This window comes from Gadus macrocephalus, chromosome 23 (assembly GCF_031168955.1).
Source record: "Gadus macrocephalus chromosome 23, ASM3116895v1".
Classification (NCBI taxonomy): domain Eukaryota; kingdom Metazoa; phylum Chordata; class Actinopteri; order Gadiformes; family Gadidae; genus Gadus; species Gadus macrocephalus.
The window spans coordinates 11746834-11763935 of record NC_082404.1 but is presented as its reverse complement, the minus strand read 5'-3'; the positions used below and the strand labels follow the sequence as shown (position 1 = coordinate 11763935).

At 46.5% G+C, this 17102-nt stretch overlaps 1 protein-coding gene across 1 annotated transcript in view; it reads left to right on the top strand.

Annotated features, from left to right (window-relative positions):
- Positions 1-10941, top strand: part of LOC132452939 (uncharacterized) — a 30279-nt gene extending 19338 nt beyond the window's left edge. The window contains exons 11-14 of the mRNA XM_060045774.1: positions 3655-3888; positions 9290-9435; positions 9761-9875; positions 10459-10941. Of these exons, the coding sequence (XP_059901757.1) occupies positions 3655-3888; positions 9290-9435; positions 9761-9875; positions 10459-10941 (978 nt within the window). The remainder of the gene's footprint in view (positions 1-3654; positions 3889-9289; positions 9436-9760; positions 9876-10458) is intronic.
- The last annotated feature ends 6161 nt before the right edge of the window (positions 10942-17102 follow it).

Below are 17102 nucleotides of genomic sequence, written 5' to 3'. Positions count from 1 at the left end.
AACTAAGGCAGCCTGCATCTGTAATCCTGCCTTGAGGTCCCAAAAAGATTGTCATATTTATTCTTTGCTTTCTTCAGCCCCCTCCTTCATTCCAAAGCCAAGAGAAAAAATTTAAGGGTAAACGTTCATTGTTAATTACGATTTACTAATTAAAATGAAAATAATTAACGAGAAAGCTTAATCTCTGAATATTAGCCCGTACTTAGAAAAGAAAGGAAGTTTTTGTATGTGGCATTTCCTGTGTCTGGGAAATGGTGTATTTTGTGTGATCAGTCAATGTGCGGGAAAAAAGCGCTGAAAAGATTTCTCTTCTGCAACAACAACGGCAACACACACACACACACACTCGCACACAAAAAAAGAGGACAGGGCGTGTTGCCAGGAAAAGCCACAGAGCATCCCATCGCTGGAGTCTTTGATCTCATCTGCAGGAGTGCTGTAATATTATGGCACTTTAGGCTCAACTCCAGCTCGGGGCGGGCGACGAAAAAGCCCAGATGAGATGACAACCAAAAAAACAAACACTAACGACACCTCTGGTTCGTGAAAACCTGGCGTCTCTGTTTCTCCGCGGCCTCGTGATCTCGACGCTCTGTTTCCTGGTGCGCGCCAGCGTGTTTGAGCCAGACCGTCACAAGACAGAGAAATGGGATTTAAACAGGAGCCTGCTGCCATCGTTATTATTGTAATCATTTTCATTATTTTTCCATTATACTTTCGCCTGTCTCCGCTCTTCACGTCTTCATCCACTGCTGTCTGTGAGTCGGATTACTTCCAGTGTGCCGTGTGTGTGTGTGGGTGTGTGTGTCTGTGTTTGTCTGTGTGTGTATCTGTGTGTGTGTGTGTGTTTGCGGAGGGGATGGGGTTGGAGGGATAGAAGTCCTCCATCACCTCCTCCCCAATGTAAAATGTGTGGGCTAAACCGCTTTGCCACCAATTATACTAATTTCACTTCTGCCTAAATTGTGTTGTTGTTCTGGTATATGCAAAGATGCTCAGAGAGGGAAGATTGAGGGGCATTACTGCAGGGCTCAGCTCACAGCTTTCCACCCTCGGAGACCGGGCACTGCCAGCGCTGGCTAGGACAGAAGCCTACGTTTTTGCGCCGGCTAGCATGCGTGCTAACTTCTTTGTCAACACAAACGTGTGTGTGTGTGTGTGTGTGTGTGTGTGTGTGTGTGTGCGTATGTATGTGGGTTTGTAGCAGTGTGTGTTTGTGCAGGGCAACCATGTATGTGTTAGCATGTGTGTGTGCTAACGGTATCGTAAACAGCTAGCGATATTGTGAATACAGTTGCATATTTTGCACTGTGTGTACGATAGTGTGTGTGTCGTTAACGTTCACAAAGCATTTTCTGACTTTGTTTTCTGTCTTTTTGACTTTGACCTTTTTCTGCAACACTTGGTTCCAATTTCCTGTTTATGTTAAAGCGAAGACGCAACATAATGACCATAATGACGATGATCACAACCAAAACACGGGAACCAGACCGAGTGAGGAGGCTGAGGGACACTGAGTGAAAACCGGAGGCACCCTTCAACAAAGCTCAGTGGAGGAGGAGGAAGAGGAAGAGGAGGAGGAGGAGGAGGAGGAGGCGAGCTCCAGGGTTTGGCCCTCTGGATGCTGAGGCGCAGGGAGACTCTTGATGTGGTGTCTCTCTTCAGCGGACGGACATGATACCCCCGGCCGCTCCTATGCAGATACACACTAGCATAGTAAGCCATGGAAGGGACCTTGCATACTGTAAAACATGAAATATACGGAAGAACACACACAAGGGTGTGTTCCTACCCTAGCTGTGTGGCATTCACTTAGTCATAGCACCAACCATCAGAAATCTGAAGCCAGTTTCGTCATCTTCGGTCGGGAAGAGGAGAGTGAGGGAAGGGGTGGTGGTTGGGGGTGTTGGATGGAGGGTTGGGTAGGGGTGGTGGATGCTTGGTGGGGGGGTGTGTGTGTGTGGGGGGGGGGTAGTCAGCCGTCTGTCAACGTGTCTTCCGTTCGCTCTGACAATGACTCAGTGTCATGTCCGCTGCGGGCGGCGAATGCATAAAGAGAGAGTCCTCCCACTCTACGGCCATGCCGGCTTATGACTTACCAGAGGCTCTTCTGTCCCGGCGTGCTTCCTGTTTCATCTTCAACTCTCTCCCAATGTATATCTCTCTCTCTCTCTCTCTCGCTCTCGCTCTCTCTCTCTCGCCCCATGATCCCGCTGAATTTTACTTCTGACTCGGAACACACAGCCCCTTTTCCTTCCGGGTGCTTCCTGGGTGCCTCCTTCACCCACATTGAGGCGATTTGATGGCCGTTTTTTGGACATGCTGTTGCATTGCGCGGCGTTATATTAAATTGCGGCGCTGGCCAGACGCTCTCCTTTCAGACGGCCACACACAGTGCTCATTCATAATCAAACCCAGTGTGTGCTGCACACCGCCTCAACACGCTCGACAAAAAAACGCAAAGCAGACACAAAACAGATATTAGTACACATACAAAGTACAAATACTCCATGCAGGGAGAGGTTGTCTTTGGGCATTGTTATGGTCATGACTTACATGAACAAAAGGCAAGGCATAGATAAAGACTTGGCCGTTGAGTCCTTTATCAAAGGAATAAGGGGGAAAAACATAACACATTAACAATGCACTGCGTGTCGTGTGTCCACTGCTGCGTGAGGCAAAGCCACCGTCATGCTGTGGAGAGAGAGAGAGAGGAGGAAAAAAAAGCGGCATGCAAATGCATGGCAGCTTGTGGCGAAACAAACAAGAGTCCTCTCTGTAATTGTAAACATGGAGACAAAGAATGCATGGAGGGGCGCAGGATGCACACATGCACCGGGACGCGGACGCATTAGAGACGTGTGCTCACACGCAAGCAGACACGCACGCACGCACGCACACACACGCACACGCACGCACACGCACACGCACACGCACACACACACACACGCATGCACACAAACACACACGCACATAAAAAAACACACTTATACAAGCACACACACACTTGCATAAACAAATGCTCACACACACACACACACACACACACACACGTTGAGACACCCATACGTTGAGACACACATAAACACTTCCACAAACAGACACACAAAGAGATTCCCACGCAAAAGGAGAGGAGATGGTTAAGTTAATGGCGGTTGCGTGAGCCAGAGAAGTCGCTGCTGTCTGGTCTGTGTCCTGTCTGAGCTCAGGGAGGCACCGCTATGAGCTCATTCAAATACTTAATCTGTCCTCCTTTTTTCCCTTCTGACTCCAATCCTGATAGGCAAACTAATATTTGCATCGCATGTATTTGCAATCAGCGACATAAACAAATAAAAAGTTTGTCGCTACAAAGCATTATTTTGTGTGTGTGTGTTTGTCTCTGTCTCTGTGTGTGTATGTGTGTGTCTGTGGTATTTCCAAACCATCAAAAGTCTTGGGGTAAGTGGGTATCATCTAATCCATTGATTGTAGGCCTTTTTATAGCCTATATATGGCACTTTAATATTTTGGTTTTTATTTATCAAGAGAGATTCAATTTATACATTTGGATCTCCATCACCAACATTTAAACGGTCGTTCGACCAATCATATTGCACCACATTGTAACCAATGGCTGTCTTACCTTTCTTCAAATATCATCGTCTCTCTCAGGAGGAACCGCACCAGCCCATCGACGTGCGGGTTCGATGCCTGAGGGCCGTCCGGGACAAACTGCCCAGGGGCCTCTACACGGTCAGCGTAAGCCTCCACGCTCGTCTTGGGGGCCTGGCCCTCACCCAGTCAGGGGCCGACTCGGACCGCGCGGCCGAAAACACCACAGAGCCGGCAGAGCACGGGGGCCGCTACTACGACACGGCGCTGCACTTCAACCAGAGCACGCGCATGGTGAGCCTAGCGTTCAGGAGAGCTTAGCATTCAGGAGAGCCTAGCGTTCAGGAGAGCCTAGCATTCAGGTGAGCCTAGCATTCGGGAGGGCCTAGCATTCAGGAGAGCCTAGCATTCAGAAGAGCCTAGCATTCAGGAGAGCCTGGCATTCAGGAGAGCCTTCAGGAGAGCCTAGCATTCAGGAGAGCCTAGCATTCAGGAGAGCCTAGCCTTCAGGAGAGCCTAGCATTCAGGATAGCCTAGCCTTCAGAAGAGCCTAGCCTTCAGAAGAGCCTAGCATTCAGGAGAGCCTAGCATTAAGGAGAGCCTAGCCTTCAGGAGAGCCTAGCATTCAGGAGAACGCCAGCCAAACGAGTACACAGGATCCTGCAGGGATGGGAAACAGATAGAGCATCCGTCCCCATTCCGTTTGACCTCTTTATCCGCCCTGTGATCTAGATTACCTCTCTGAGGTTTTATCAATGCTCGGAATCTACCAGGGAATGTGACTCTTGTGAATTCATCATGTTGGATCACTTCAGAGGCACGAGAGTGGTTAGCTCCAGTCAGCCACTGTCTCTGTGTAACGACAAAGGATCTCAACCTCTCCCTAAACCGGCCTGTATGGCTTGTTCTGGAATTTCCCCTCCATTGGTCAAGCACAGTGTCAGAGAACCTGCTTTGACCACATTCCTTCTTTTGCTTCATTGTTTTCGTTTGCGAGTGGGAAGGGAATTACTCTATAACTATAAGGGACTGGAAGTTGAAGTGGCCGTCCTGAAGTTAACACAGCTTTCCTTCAAAGTTCTCTCTGAGTGAAAGTGTGTAGCGGCCATCCATTCTTCTTGAACAGATGTGGCTGGGCTTTGAGAATCGGAACGAGATGTACATGTTGAGAAGGTACATCTATTCTATAGATCCTCTGCTCCTCCCTCTACTCTTCCTATGGCCTTGCATCATTTCCTGTGCATGGATTATATTGGCATATCTACAGGAAATGGCAGCTCACCAATGTAAACAGACCTATGGAGGAAGAAAGGCATGGCCCGCATGACAATCATTGCAATGATATCGAATGGATATTGCTTAAATAAATGCCCGCATATAACCATAGGTTATCTTGCAGTATTGCAGCGAGCACAGATTATTTTTATTCTTTATTTTTATTTTATTTTTGAGCTGAACAGAGAAATCCCAAAATATGTTTTACTATCGGTTGTTCATTCGATTCAGGGTTTAGTTTTTTTTTGTGTCCTTATGAAAAGAAAGAAGTGAATTGACCTCGGCTTTAAGGGAAAGGAGAGCGAGAGCCAGAGCCAGTGACATGTTTCTATCCCCTATTGAGACTAATGTGTTTTTATTCAACAGGGGAAGGCTAGAATCAGTTTGTGATTTGTGTCTATGGGAGTTCATTCAATAAGCAGACCCCCTTTATTGAACCGATGCTTGAGAGAGAGGCTGCTTCAAATGCAGCTCTTTGAGGTGCACTCTGTGTGTTGGGGAAAAAAAGAACGGCATCAATATAAAAAACATATCCCTCATCTGAGAACAATTTTGACACTGAGAGGCTTTGAATTAAAACACTCTCTCACTTCCAATTGGACTAGGGAAGCCTTTGATGTGAGATTCAATAGTAAGTTATCAACAAAATGTGATCAGAAACCAGGGCATAATGTATTCAAGACACAACGTAAGCAAATAAAAATGTATTAGCATGCTATGTATGTCAAAATATACAACGCTACGTGAGTGTCTCAACACCAACTTTATATTTCGGGAATTCATCTTCTTTGCTGTACTCCGTTCCAACTGGGTTTATATCAATGGTGGCATAGATTGAGAAGGAAGCAGACGGGAAAAGGTTATGAGAAGTTATATTAAACAGAAACTGTGCGTTTAGGAGTAGCCAGGTTTGGCATATGAAAATATGGCACCGCTCGCTCAGTGATTTTTTTTCTTATGTATATCTCCATCAATATGAATAAAACGGCAACTTTTCAAACATGACATTTAATCCATGCATGTAAATCAAACCGGGGATCAATTATTCATTTATATAAGGCGAGTAATGTTTTACTGGAATGAAAATGAAGTATGAATGCAGTGAAAAGATAGTGAGTGCAGTGAGGGCTACAAGGTGGCGAAGGAGACGAAGAAGTTATGAACTTGCTAAAAAGCATTCTTTTTTTATTTTATTTTAGCTTTCTTTTTTGAATGAAGAAACACGTCCGATTCAAGCAACTGTTCAAAGTTACTTTTTACTGCATACTTTACTAAACCATGAATTTTATTTAAATTTTTTCATCCTGATTCAAATCAAGTATGAATTCCTCCGATTGCCACATTTAAGAAGCTACTCAAAGATTAAAATAGACAAAAACAAACAAAACACACATTTTCCAGGAACCCGCACAGTAATCTTCCTGAAACCCACATGGCCTACTCTGGTTGGGAAGCCTTAGCTTTTGGATTATGAAGTGATATGTTCACTGCTGCAGTGGGCACAATGCATACAGATTTGCAGGAGGAAAAACTAAATAACTAAAAAGTCTGGCGTCACACATACCCACATACACAGACTCAACTGCACACACACTCTCATGCGCACACACACACACACACACACACACACACACACACACACACACACACACACACACACACACACACACACACACACACACACACACACACACACACACACACACACACAAACACAGAGACACACACACACACACACACACACACACACGCATGAGGACAACTAAATCCATCAAGAAATCTCCTCCCTGTTCCCATGAAGTCTTGCACATGCTCATATTTAGTAGCAACTCTAAAGGCCTTAACCGTGTGTGTGTGCGTGCGTGCGTGAGAGTGTTAGTGTGGACATTCTCAATGTGCTGACGTGGGTGTTTTCACAGAGCTCCGACATCCTGATAATATTGTCTTTGGTTCCCATCTGACTGAGATTTTTCTTTGGCAAAAACGCTACGCCGACCTCGCTGGAAAGAAAATCTGGGATGTGTTTCTGAGGTAAAAAAGGTTTAAGGAAACGCCTCCTGTCGCTAACCCTCCCGCCCTCCTACTCCCAGCGCGACGTCTGCTACCGATGCTGCTGCTGTTGTTGTTGATGTTGTGGTTGTTGTTGTTGTTGTTGTCGATGACTTATAGGGACAAAAAACGCTGATCAGATTTGTCAAAGTCTATCAGAATCAGGCTTGACTGTCTTTTCTCTCTCTCCCCCCGCTGTCTCTCTACGTGTCTCTTTCGCTTTTTTTCTCCCCCTCCCTCTCGCTCTCTCCCCCTCTCTTGCCCACGTTATAGCGTGTGATGTGGGGATGTTTTCAGTTCTCTTCGAAAAGAGGAAATGAGGAATTAGCTATAGTAGGAGGAAGCCAGGAGCTTATTTTCTTTTTTTTTCTCTGACTCTCTCTCTCTCCCTCTGCCTCTTTTTTTTTGTTCACTCTGAGCTTTGTGTGTCTGAGGTTGGAATTAAAAAGAAAATAGGCATAGTGTGGAGTTTATAAAGACTCTGCTCTGTCTCGTCCCCGATTGGGGACATGTGAACGTTGAGGAGGTTTCAGGCCTACGGTCTTTGTTTCAATGTGTGGGATGGAAGTAAAAAAACATAAACATCTAAAAATGTCAAGAAAAAGCAGATGATGAAGATAGGAAAAGGGGTTGGAAAATATAAGAAAGTAAAGATGGGATGAATTGGGGATAGAAAATCTGGATCTTGTGCCCCCTACTCGGTTCCCTCCCTCCCTCCCTCCCTCCCTCCCTCCCTCCCTCCTTGAAGCTTCTTCTGGCTCCATGCAGGATCAACTTTCACTCCACGTGTCTATGTAACGTTTATCATTTTACTTTGATTAAATTAAATGTACTTTACTTTTTCTTTAACTTGAGGAAAGTCTGCGGATTAAGTTTACATTGGTATTTCTTTGGCATTGGAATTGCATACGGTCTTGTATATTTTGTTTTCAAGATAGACTAAATCTGGTTTGAATGAAATGGGATAGTGTTAATTGTGTACAAGTTTTGCCACCATGCTGCCTGATGTGTGTGTGTGTCTGTTTGTGTACGTCTGTTTGCTTGTTGGACTTGCTTTGTCTACTTGGGAGAAGCCTGCATTACTTTGCTATCCTTACAGAAAAAATAAATACACATTAAAATGGGGCAGCTAGGACATCCCCCCGTGACACACACACACCGAAACTAGCACGCACACACACACGCGCGCGCATGCACAAACACACACGCACGGGCGCCCATATACACACACACTGCCACCACACTCACATGGATCACAGCACATCCGCACGCACAAATTACTATTTATGTGGGTCATATTTCTTGCAGTAAATGAATAAAATGAAATATTCTCAATATACATAATCTGTGATATTATGCCATAAATTTGTGTCCTGATTCAGACAGTACTACCCATCATTTTACAGGTGCAAACCAAAAGCAGATTAGCAGCAGGGGAGTTCGATAGACACGCATGATGAATGTCTTAACAAGTGCGCCGAATTTTCCATTACAACTAATAAAGGGATCAAATATTCCCCCCACTTGATGGATGGAGTCGCCCTCACCGCACCGTCAGTTCATTTTTTAAGCAAACCCACCACTCTGGGTGGGTAAATAAAGATGTGTGTGTGTGTGTGCGTACGTGTGAGAAAGTGTTTGTCATTGACTGCTAATTACTAATTCTTATATCTTTTTTCTCACTCTGCGTGCAATATCTGGGCGTATCTCGCTGATTGATAGGAGCACACACGGACGCCGTCGTTTTATTAGCATTAACGACAACGGCAACCTTAAGGCCCTCTCCCTCCCTCCCCTGTGAAGCCTACCCCCCCCCCCCACACACACACACACCTGCTTCCAGGGAACGGGCCGAGCAGGACCGGTAGGGCAGTTGAGGGGGGCTGGCTGTGAGAGCCTTCAGACTTGAGGTAGAAGGAGGCTTTGAGGTTAGGGTGTGGAAGACGGCCCCCTGAGGGCGGCGTCCACGGTTCGTCTGTCTGTGGTTGTTTGCGTTAAGTTGTGTGTGTGTGTGTGTGTGTGGGGCCGTGAGTTTGCCTATACGTTCTCCTCGTCGTTGTATGGTATTGTGTGCGCACGTGAGCCTCCCAAGCCTGGGGGTGAATCTGTTGTCTCGGTGCACACGGGTGCGTGTGCTTGAGTGCGTTTGTGTACATATTCGACTTTATTTGTTTTCGTATTTGGTGTGCTCCTTAAAGGGTCAGTCAAACTCCAGTTTCAAATTCAAACACTATTGTCACTAATTAAACAATATGTTTATCCATATTTTAATAAGTGACAAAATGGCCCGCTCACCCTGTTCCAAGCTCAACGACCACCATGTTCCTTCTCATCCATGCTGGGTTCCGGGGGCCGGTTCTTCTGGGGGCAGGATTTGCCGGTCAACGCGGTGCCGTCCGCGGTGCTGCTGTTCCGGCTGGTGGCCCTGCCGTCGGGGGCCCTCAGCCAGGGGAGCTCCGTGGTGGCGTGGGGGGCCTTCCCCGTGTGTGGGGCCAGTCTCAGCCCGCTGCAGGGCAGGTAGGCACGCTGGCGGCGGAGGAACGCACCACATGCTCACACATCAGCAGATCATTTTATCCTTTGTTTTTTATTTGATGGTATTGTTTTAGTATCGTATTTTATGTTTAAATTCCCTTTGCCTTGTTTGAGATTTCTTTATTTTACCATTAATTTCAGCAATTCTGGACTTACAATGCAATCTTTCATCCTACCCTCTGGGCTATGCTCAATGCTAATTCCCATAGAATTGAGTGTACAATGGTTGGTGGGATTAATTAATGACTTGATTAGTCTGTCTGGGGTGTCAGACTAATCAAGTCTGACACGGTCTCTGTGCACCCAGGTTCAAAACACCGCTTCTGAGGGGTCAGCCCCGCCCACAGCTGGACCAGTTCAGGAAGATCGAGGCCTTAATGTGTTCGGATCTAGATCACTGGCTCTGTAACCTGTATTTCCAGGTTTGTGTGCGTGTGTGTCTGTGTGTCAGAGGGAGTTGGATGCATTATTTGATTTACATTGCACAATTCCAACAGCTCAATATGGTGTGTATGCAAATGTTTTTTGTGTTGTGTACGTAATCATTCCTGCGTCGACTTGTTCATTTTGACCTAGATGCATAAAGAATGCATCTAATTCAACTGAAATGCATGATAATTCTTGATAATGTTGATACGGCTATTATTGCCTTTAAGATAATGTCTTATTGATTTCTCGTAAAGGAAAAAGTAAGGATATTTTTTCTTTGTGCTACTAAATATAGTGGGTCTTTATAAAAAAAAAGAAAATAAGAAGCAATTAGACTCTGCCCCTCTATTTTTTTTTTCACCAAGTTTGCTGACTGATGAGTCAACGGAAAATTTATTATTTAAAATTGGCGAGGGTTAGGGTTAGTTATTTAAAACCCTAACCCTAACCCTCGTCTCCGTCAACGGAGCTCAATGTTCATTGCAATGTTTGGTCTCCAGCGACACACGCGCACGCACACACGCACACGCCAACACAAACCACTCCGGCCTCCCTTTTCACCTCCATGCCATCCAGGTGACGAGGCTGCCCTGCTCCACCTCTCCCTCCGCAGTCAGGCCCACCCCTGCCCCTCCTCCTCCACCACCTCCCCCCATCCCCACCCCCCCAGCCCTGCACAACCGTCTCCCAGCCCCGCGACCCCACCCGCCCTGCCCGACCCAAGCACCCCTCCGCCCCCGACGGTCCCGACGCCCGGCCGGCCCGCAGCCCCACCCTCCCCCGCCCCAGCACCCCCTGCACCCCAGGGTGTCGTCTCCGCCCGCGTGTCCCGGCGGCAAGCCGTGGGAGGCCGCCTCCTCCGCCCTGGAGCAGCAGCAGCAGCAGCAGGAGCAGCAGGAGCAGCCCTGCCCCCGGGGGTCCCCTCTCCACCTGTCAGCGGACTCGGCCTGCTCCTCCTCGTCCCTGCCAGGTAGGGAGGGGTCCAGCACCGGTAGCACCCCCACCCCCACCACCACCAACCGCGCGCACCCCCACAAACAGCATCCACCCCACCCCTGACTAAGCCACAGTGGGGTGCAAATGTCAGGCTAATGTCGCAGGCATGGGAACGGGGAGAGTGGCAGGTCTCAATGAGGTCCTCTGCTGTGAATGGGCCGGAGGGAAGGGTTGGGTGAGAGAGAGTCCCGGTGAAAAATGAAATATCTATGTTTTTTTGTATATATATATATATTTCTGGCACATTGTTTGTTCTTATTTATCATCGTGAGTTTGTTCTCATCCTAGATTCAATAGATGGAGCCGTTGTGTTGTTTGAGGCAAACATTTGCTCTGCGTGTCCTGTGCTCGATAAATGACCCTCACCTTGTAACCACGCCGGATCCATGGTTTTAATAGAAGGCACAGAACGACACAAGCCAGTAATTCCTCTTCAGTATGCAGCTAACAAATCCAGTGGATGCATATATTTAGTTCAACAAATACATTTGATAGTGTTTGAAAGTATTGAAAAAAACTAAAACATTCAATGATACATAAAATAATCATCTTAAAAAATGTATAACATTTAATGAGGTATATGATTTGACTAAAATAAGTAGAAACATGTAATTGGAATTTATATTATTGAACCACACAATGTTTCTTATCCATCGTAATATATTTATTAATTTTAATATATAATTTTTTATAGTGCTTATTAATACAATTTGGGATGACATCAATTGTCTTGACAACAGAGCCCGAAATTGCGACTTTTTCCTTTGCTTAAGGTTAATGAGTTAAAGTTAAAGCAAGGTTACTGCCCTGAGCAACTCATCTGTCCAAATGTATACACTCTTACTGCGCTCATTTGTCTAAAATGTCTCCCGAAAATTTCTCCCGGAGATTTAAATAGATACAGATAGATGCCTCGTGGAAAACACTGGGTTCGGTCTGTCGTTATTCAGCTAGCGGCCATCTTTGTTCCTCACGCTAGCGTGGTGGAGGAACCGGATGTGGCACTCCCTTATCACTTCCCCCACCCAGCTAGCGGTTAGAAACAAGATGTGAATAAGATTGAACTAAAACGCAAACAATATTGATCTTATTATTGTAATTTGTGGAAATAATTAAGTTATTTATTAAGAGGCCAGTCAGGAAAAAAATAGTACGGTGAGCTAGTCTGTCATCTCAGGATATTCCATCTCCACACAGCATAATGTCTATCCTGTTCTGCTGGGTACAGCGTGTTGTAACCAAACCGTGATCTGTTTAAAACCATGCTTCTTTCTGTTGAGATCTGCACCAATCTGGTTTTGTTTTGGATTTTCATTCATGTTTATGCTGTATCAGACTGTAGCACCTTGTTCCAGTTGTAGTTGTTTTAGGTATCTGTTGCCTTTAAGACATAAAAGAAGGTCTCAAACAATAGGCAGATTATTCAACTAATAACTTGAGGAGTTCAAACACCTTCTCTGCCATCGACTGCAGAGAGAGTACCGCAGTCTGTAGCAGAGTGTGTCACTGTGTCATTGGTGCTTCCCGGTGTTCTGTTTACGACAGAAATGGGAGTGTCTGTTTCTCAGTACCGTCTAGTCGCGTCAATAACGGCGAAAACTTTGTGTCTACATGAGATTTGCTCCACAATTCTTTTCTAATTGTGTCGTGGGTGGAGGCCGTGGTGTTGCCTTACTTTTTTTTAATGAATACATTTTCCACCAGGTGGGGAAATAGTTTTCTTTTACAGCATTCCTTCCCAGGAAAGTCCTTCGGTCTCCTTTGGTATTGATCAAACACCTTAAAAAAAACGGACATCTAGGATTACTGTTATTAATACATCCTTTTTTTCCTTTTTGCCATGCGTGGCTCATCTTTATTTAACAGTCTTCAAAAGTTTCTGGGGTGCTCTGCTTTAAACATCACACAGGCTTTTTAATTACAAATGAGTTGTGACAGGTCTGCTGGGTAGCACCCTGGCCCATTTTAAAACGTGATGCCGGCTGACAGCTCGGCAGTGTTCTCCCAGCGCCAGAACATGTGGAAGAAATTGGTCTTTTACATTTCACAGCTTGTCGCTTCCTCCGCCGGATGACCTGTGACCCCCCACTGAGATCCTTACACCCACAAGGGAAGTGTCCCGAACGAGCAGGCTGCCTTTGCCAGAGCAGGCAGTGGAGGAGGGTGGGGGGGAGGTGGTCTTGGGGGGGGGGGGGGGGGGGGGGGAGGGGTGGAGAAGAGGGCCGTCACTATGGGAGATTTATGTTCTGCCACACATGCCAAGTGAGTACCAGGCTGCCCAAGAACAACATACTCACACACATACACATACACACACACACGCACGCACACACACACACAGACGCGTATTTAAGCACGCATGCAGTCCACCTGCATATGATTGCTTCGAATGTGTGCGTACACACCTGCAGCTAAACACATTATCACACCGCCACACACACACACCCACACAGATCCACCCCGGTGAGGCAGGTCTTGGAAAGGGACCCTGTTCTGTAGGTGAAAACACAAAAGGGTTCAAAAGGTGTCCCGTGCGACACCTCTTCCACTCCGCTGCCTAAGCCGACCCGACGCGGTGGGAGACTCGTGCATGCGGACACGTTCACGTTGCATTACCTCTGGCGCGCATTACGGCGTCCGCATAAGGAGTAGGGGAAGGAGGGGAGGGGCGGGTGATGGCGTCCAAAGATAAAACAAAAAGACAATCCCCCTCGTGTTCCTCGGGTGGCTTGTCAAAGTCGAGAGTTTTCATTTTTATTTGACGTCTCCTTCCTTCATTTTGGAGTCGGGGAGGCCTCTCTGTTTTCCGAGGTGTGTGAGTCTGGGGGTCCCCTTTTGGAGCCTACTCAGACCCCCGTTGGGCCCAGCTGCCTCTGAGTGCGCTGCGGTGCGAGCACAGGGAGAGGGGAGTCCTCCTGACAATCAAGACAAGGGCTTTTTCATTTTTTCTTCCTTTCCGATTCCTCAGGCTTCTTGATTCCTTGGACTTAATTAATCCCTTCAGACAAAGCCTTCATAGTGTCTGTTGCCGAACAAAAGTTGACATCCCATTTTAACTTTGACAAGTTTTAACTCAAAGACCATTATTAATTGACGACGTTGTGCTGTCTAAAGCGAATCGCGATGTTGGATCAAATGTTTCTATCCCCTTTTTTTTCTCTTTGACTCCTCCCCCCCGCCCCCCCCGATCTTATTTAGTCATCTTAATAACGTCGGTTTGCCGTATTTAACGCTGGGAACCGCTGGAGGCCTCGGAGGGTTCGGTGACCTTTCACATTAAAAGTGTGATCCAGTTACATTGGCTTTGTTTGAAAGCGAATGACTAATTAGAACGTGGCTTTTCTGTTGGTTTCCTAGTGGATCAGGGGCTGAGTCCACCCTGAAGTGTAAACACACTCTCTTCACCCTCTTATCTCTTGTTGTGACGGTTGACGGCTTTGAGAATTTTTCCTCTTATCTAAGATGTCATCTTACCTCTGCTTCTTCATTCCCTCCCTCCCCGATGTAATTGCAACATTACCTCTTGATGCACACACACACAGAAAAAGGTACACATGCACATTCGTGCACAGACAAACACATCACATACATACACACACACACACCCACACACACACACACACACACACACACACACACACACACACACACACACACACACACACACACACACACACACACACACACACACACACACACACACACACACACACACATGCACACACTTGGGCACATATGCATGCACACACACACACACACACACACACACATGCACACACAGACACCCCCCCACACACAAACGCAAATACAAACACATACACACACACAAACACACACACACACAGACACACCCACACACATAAACACACACACGTTACATCAACTAATTAATCAGTCTCATGGATGGATTTGACCTTTGATGTGTCACAGCTCGTTTGCGGAGTGTCTTGTGTAAACTAGCGTTAACTTACACAGGGCGCATCTGGTACATAACCCTGGAGGGGAAACTGTTAGAGAGGACGGGACAAACAAAGTGTGTGCAGGATGAGTCAAGCCAACGGAAGGTGTTTGTGAGCCTCCGTAACGTGTTGTGTTGAATCGAGTTGTTTCACTCTTTTTTAGCTTGTCCTGCGGTACCAGAGGTGCACGCATTTCCGACAAACAAAGTCAAATAGCAATCGTCATAAACGGGGGAGAAAGAGTAGGTTTTTAAAGTGCTTGAGGAGCTTTTACGTGTGTGTGTATGTGAGTGTGTGTGTGTGTGTGTGTGTGTGTGTGGGGGGGGGGGGCTTGTGTGTGGGTATATTTTTTGTTTGTGAACGGAACAAGCAGTGAATCATCATGGAGATATGATGGAGTCCCAGACGGCTACATGTGGAGCGGACCAAGGCTCTGTTGTAGCTCCGTGGCTCAAAGCTCCGGGGTAATCAGTCATTCACTGACCTTCGATTCCTCGGCAACTTCGGACCAATCACAGGGCAATTAGGGGCCCAGGTGAGACAGAGCCGGCCATCGTGGTGCGTCGCCTCTCAACCCACTAGTGAGAGAGGGGCCCCCACAGTGTCATGGCCCTCGGGCCCCTGGTTTATATTTTTTTGCATGGCTGGGAAAGGTGTGTGTGTGTGTGTGTGAGAGTCTGTGTTTGTGCGTGTGTGTGTGTGTGAGAGTCTGTGTGTGTGTGTGTGTGCACGAACAACTGATCTATCTCTGCGTTATGCATTACTCTCCCTGTGTCCCTGAACACCAGTGTCTGCCTCTGTGTGTGTCTGTGTGAATGTGTGTGTGTGTGTGTCCTAATGTGTGTGCTTGTACATCGGCGGGCCACATCCATGTCCGTGTGTGTTACTGCACTTCATTTTCTTTTTTCAATACATATATATATCTTGTTTTCTCTCCTGGCTTGGGCCGAGCGCTACGCTGGCCAGAGTTGTTGATAACAAGGGCTTTGTTGTTGGCCTTGGGTGCCTGGAGAGCCAGTGGTCGTGGCAGCTCCTCGGCTCTGAGTTCATGGACGTAGCCTGTAGCCGCCCGCTGTAGCTGCCCCCGCGCTCATACCGCTTCCACATCTGAGCGGCGGCAGCAGCAACAACAGCAGGCCCTGGACGTAATGAGTGTACAACAGCATGTTGTGGTGGTGGTGGGTGTGTTTGTGTGTGTGTGTCCTTGGGAGTGTGTTTGTGAGGGTGTGTCAAGTTGTTTGTAGTAGCTGTAGATCCATGTATTAAAAGTGTAAGTGTGTGTGTGTGTGTGTGTGTGAGAGACTAGCCACTAGCGGTCAGCTGCCCTTACCCCCCTTACTCCTTTACCCGCCTGAACTGTCTCTGCAGATTTACACAGAACACACAGCATGAGCTACCATGCTCCACACACACACACACACACACACACACACACACACACACACACACACACACACACACACACACACACACACACACACACACACACACACACACACACACACACACACACACACACACACAGAGGCTAGCAAAAACATGTGCGTCAAACATATATCTTAAAAGAAAACGCTATCTCCTTCGTGTCAGACTTCATGTATGATTTTGTTTCTGTTCAAACCAATCCTGGGCAATGTTATTGTTGTTTATGGTCTGTGTTACATTATGGTCAGTCATCCCTTGCCAGTATGATCCATTACTCTATGCATTTCTAAGGATTTTTATATTTTTTATTCAAGTGAAGAAACGTACTAGAATATTGCATCACTTCACTTTCACAGGGTAGACAGTACCCTATTATGCCTCTAAAGGCGAGTGATTCATATCAGGTATTTGGAAGCCTCAACAAAACACAAACAAACACAACTTTAAAACCTAGTTGAACGTTTTTTAGTATTTAAATACTTGGAATCAAACCGAAATGTAGTTTAGGCCTAGCTTGTTATGGTGGTCGCCCCAGCTGTTTGCTCGTTTAAAAAAAATGCCACATATATCCGTGCAAGAATTTGAGCCACGAATAATTATCTCTCCCTCTTTAAAAATAGCAGCAAGCTGGGGATTCCTGTCGCTAAAGTACACCGAAGCTGTCAGAAGAATTTTCAGATATGTCGCCTATATTTAAAAGTTATTATTACTGATGTGTTTAATCCTGCAGCAAGAGCGAAAATTATATCATCGTAGAGGTTTCCATATTTATTATATAGATTTGACTGGTTCCAGGGGAGGAGATGCAGAAAAAAAGTTTCACATAGTGAGATTTTTTAC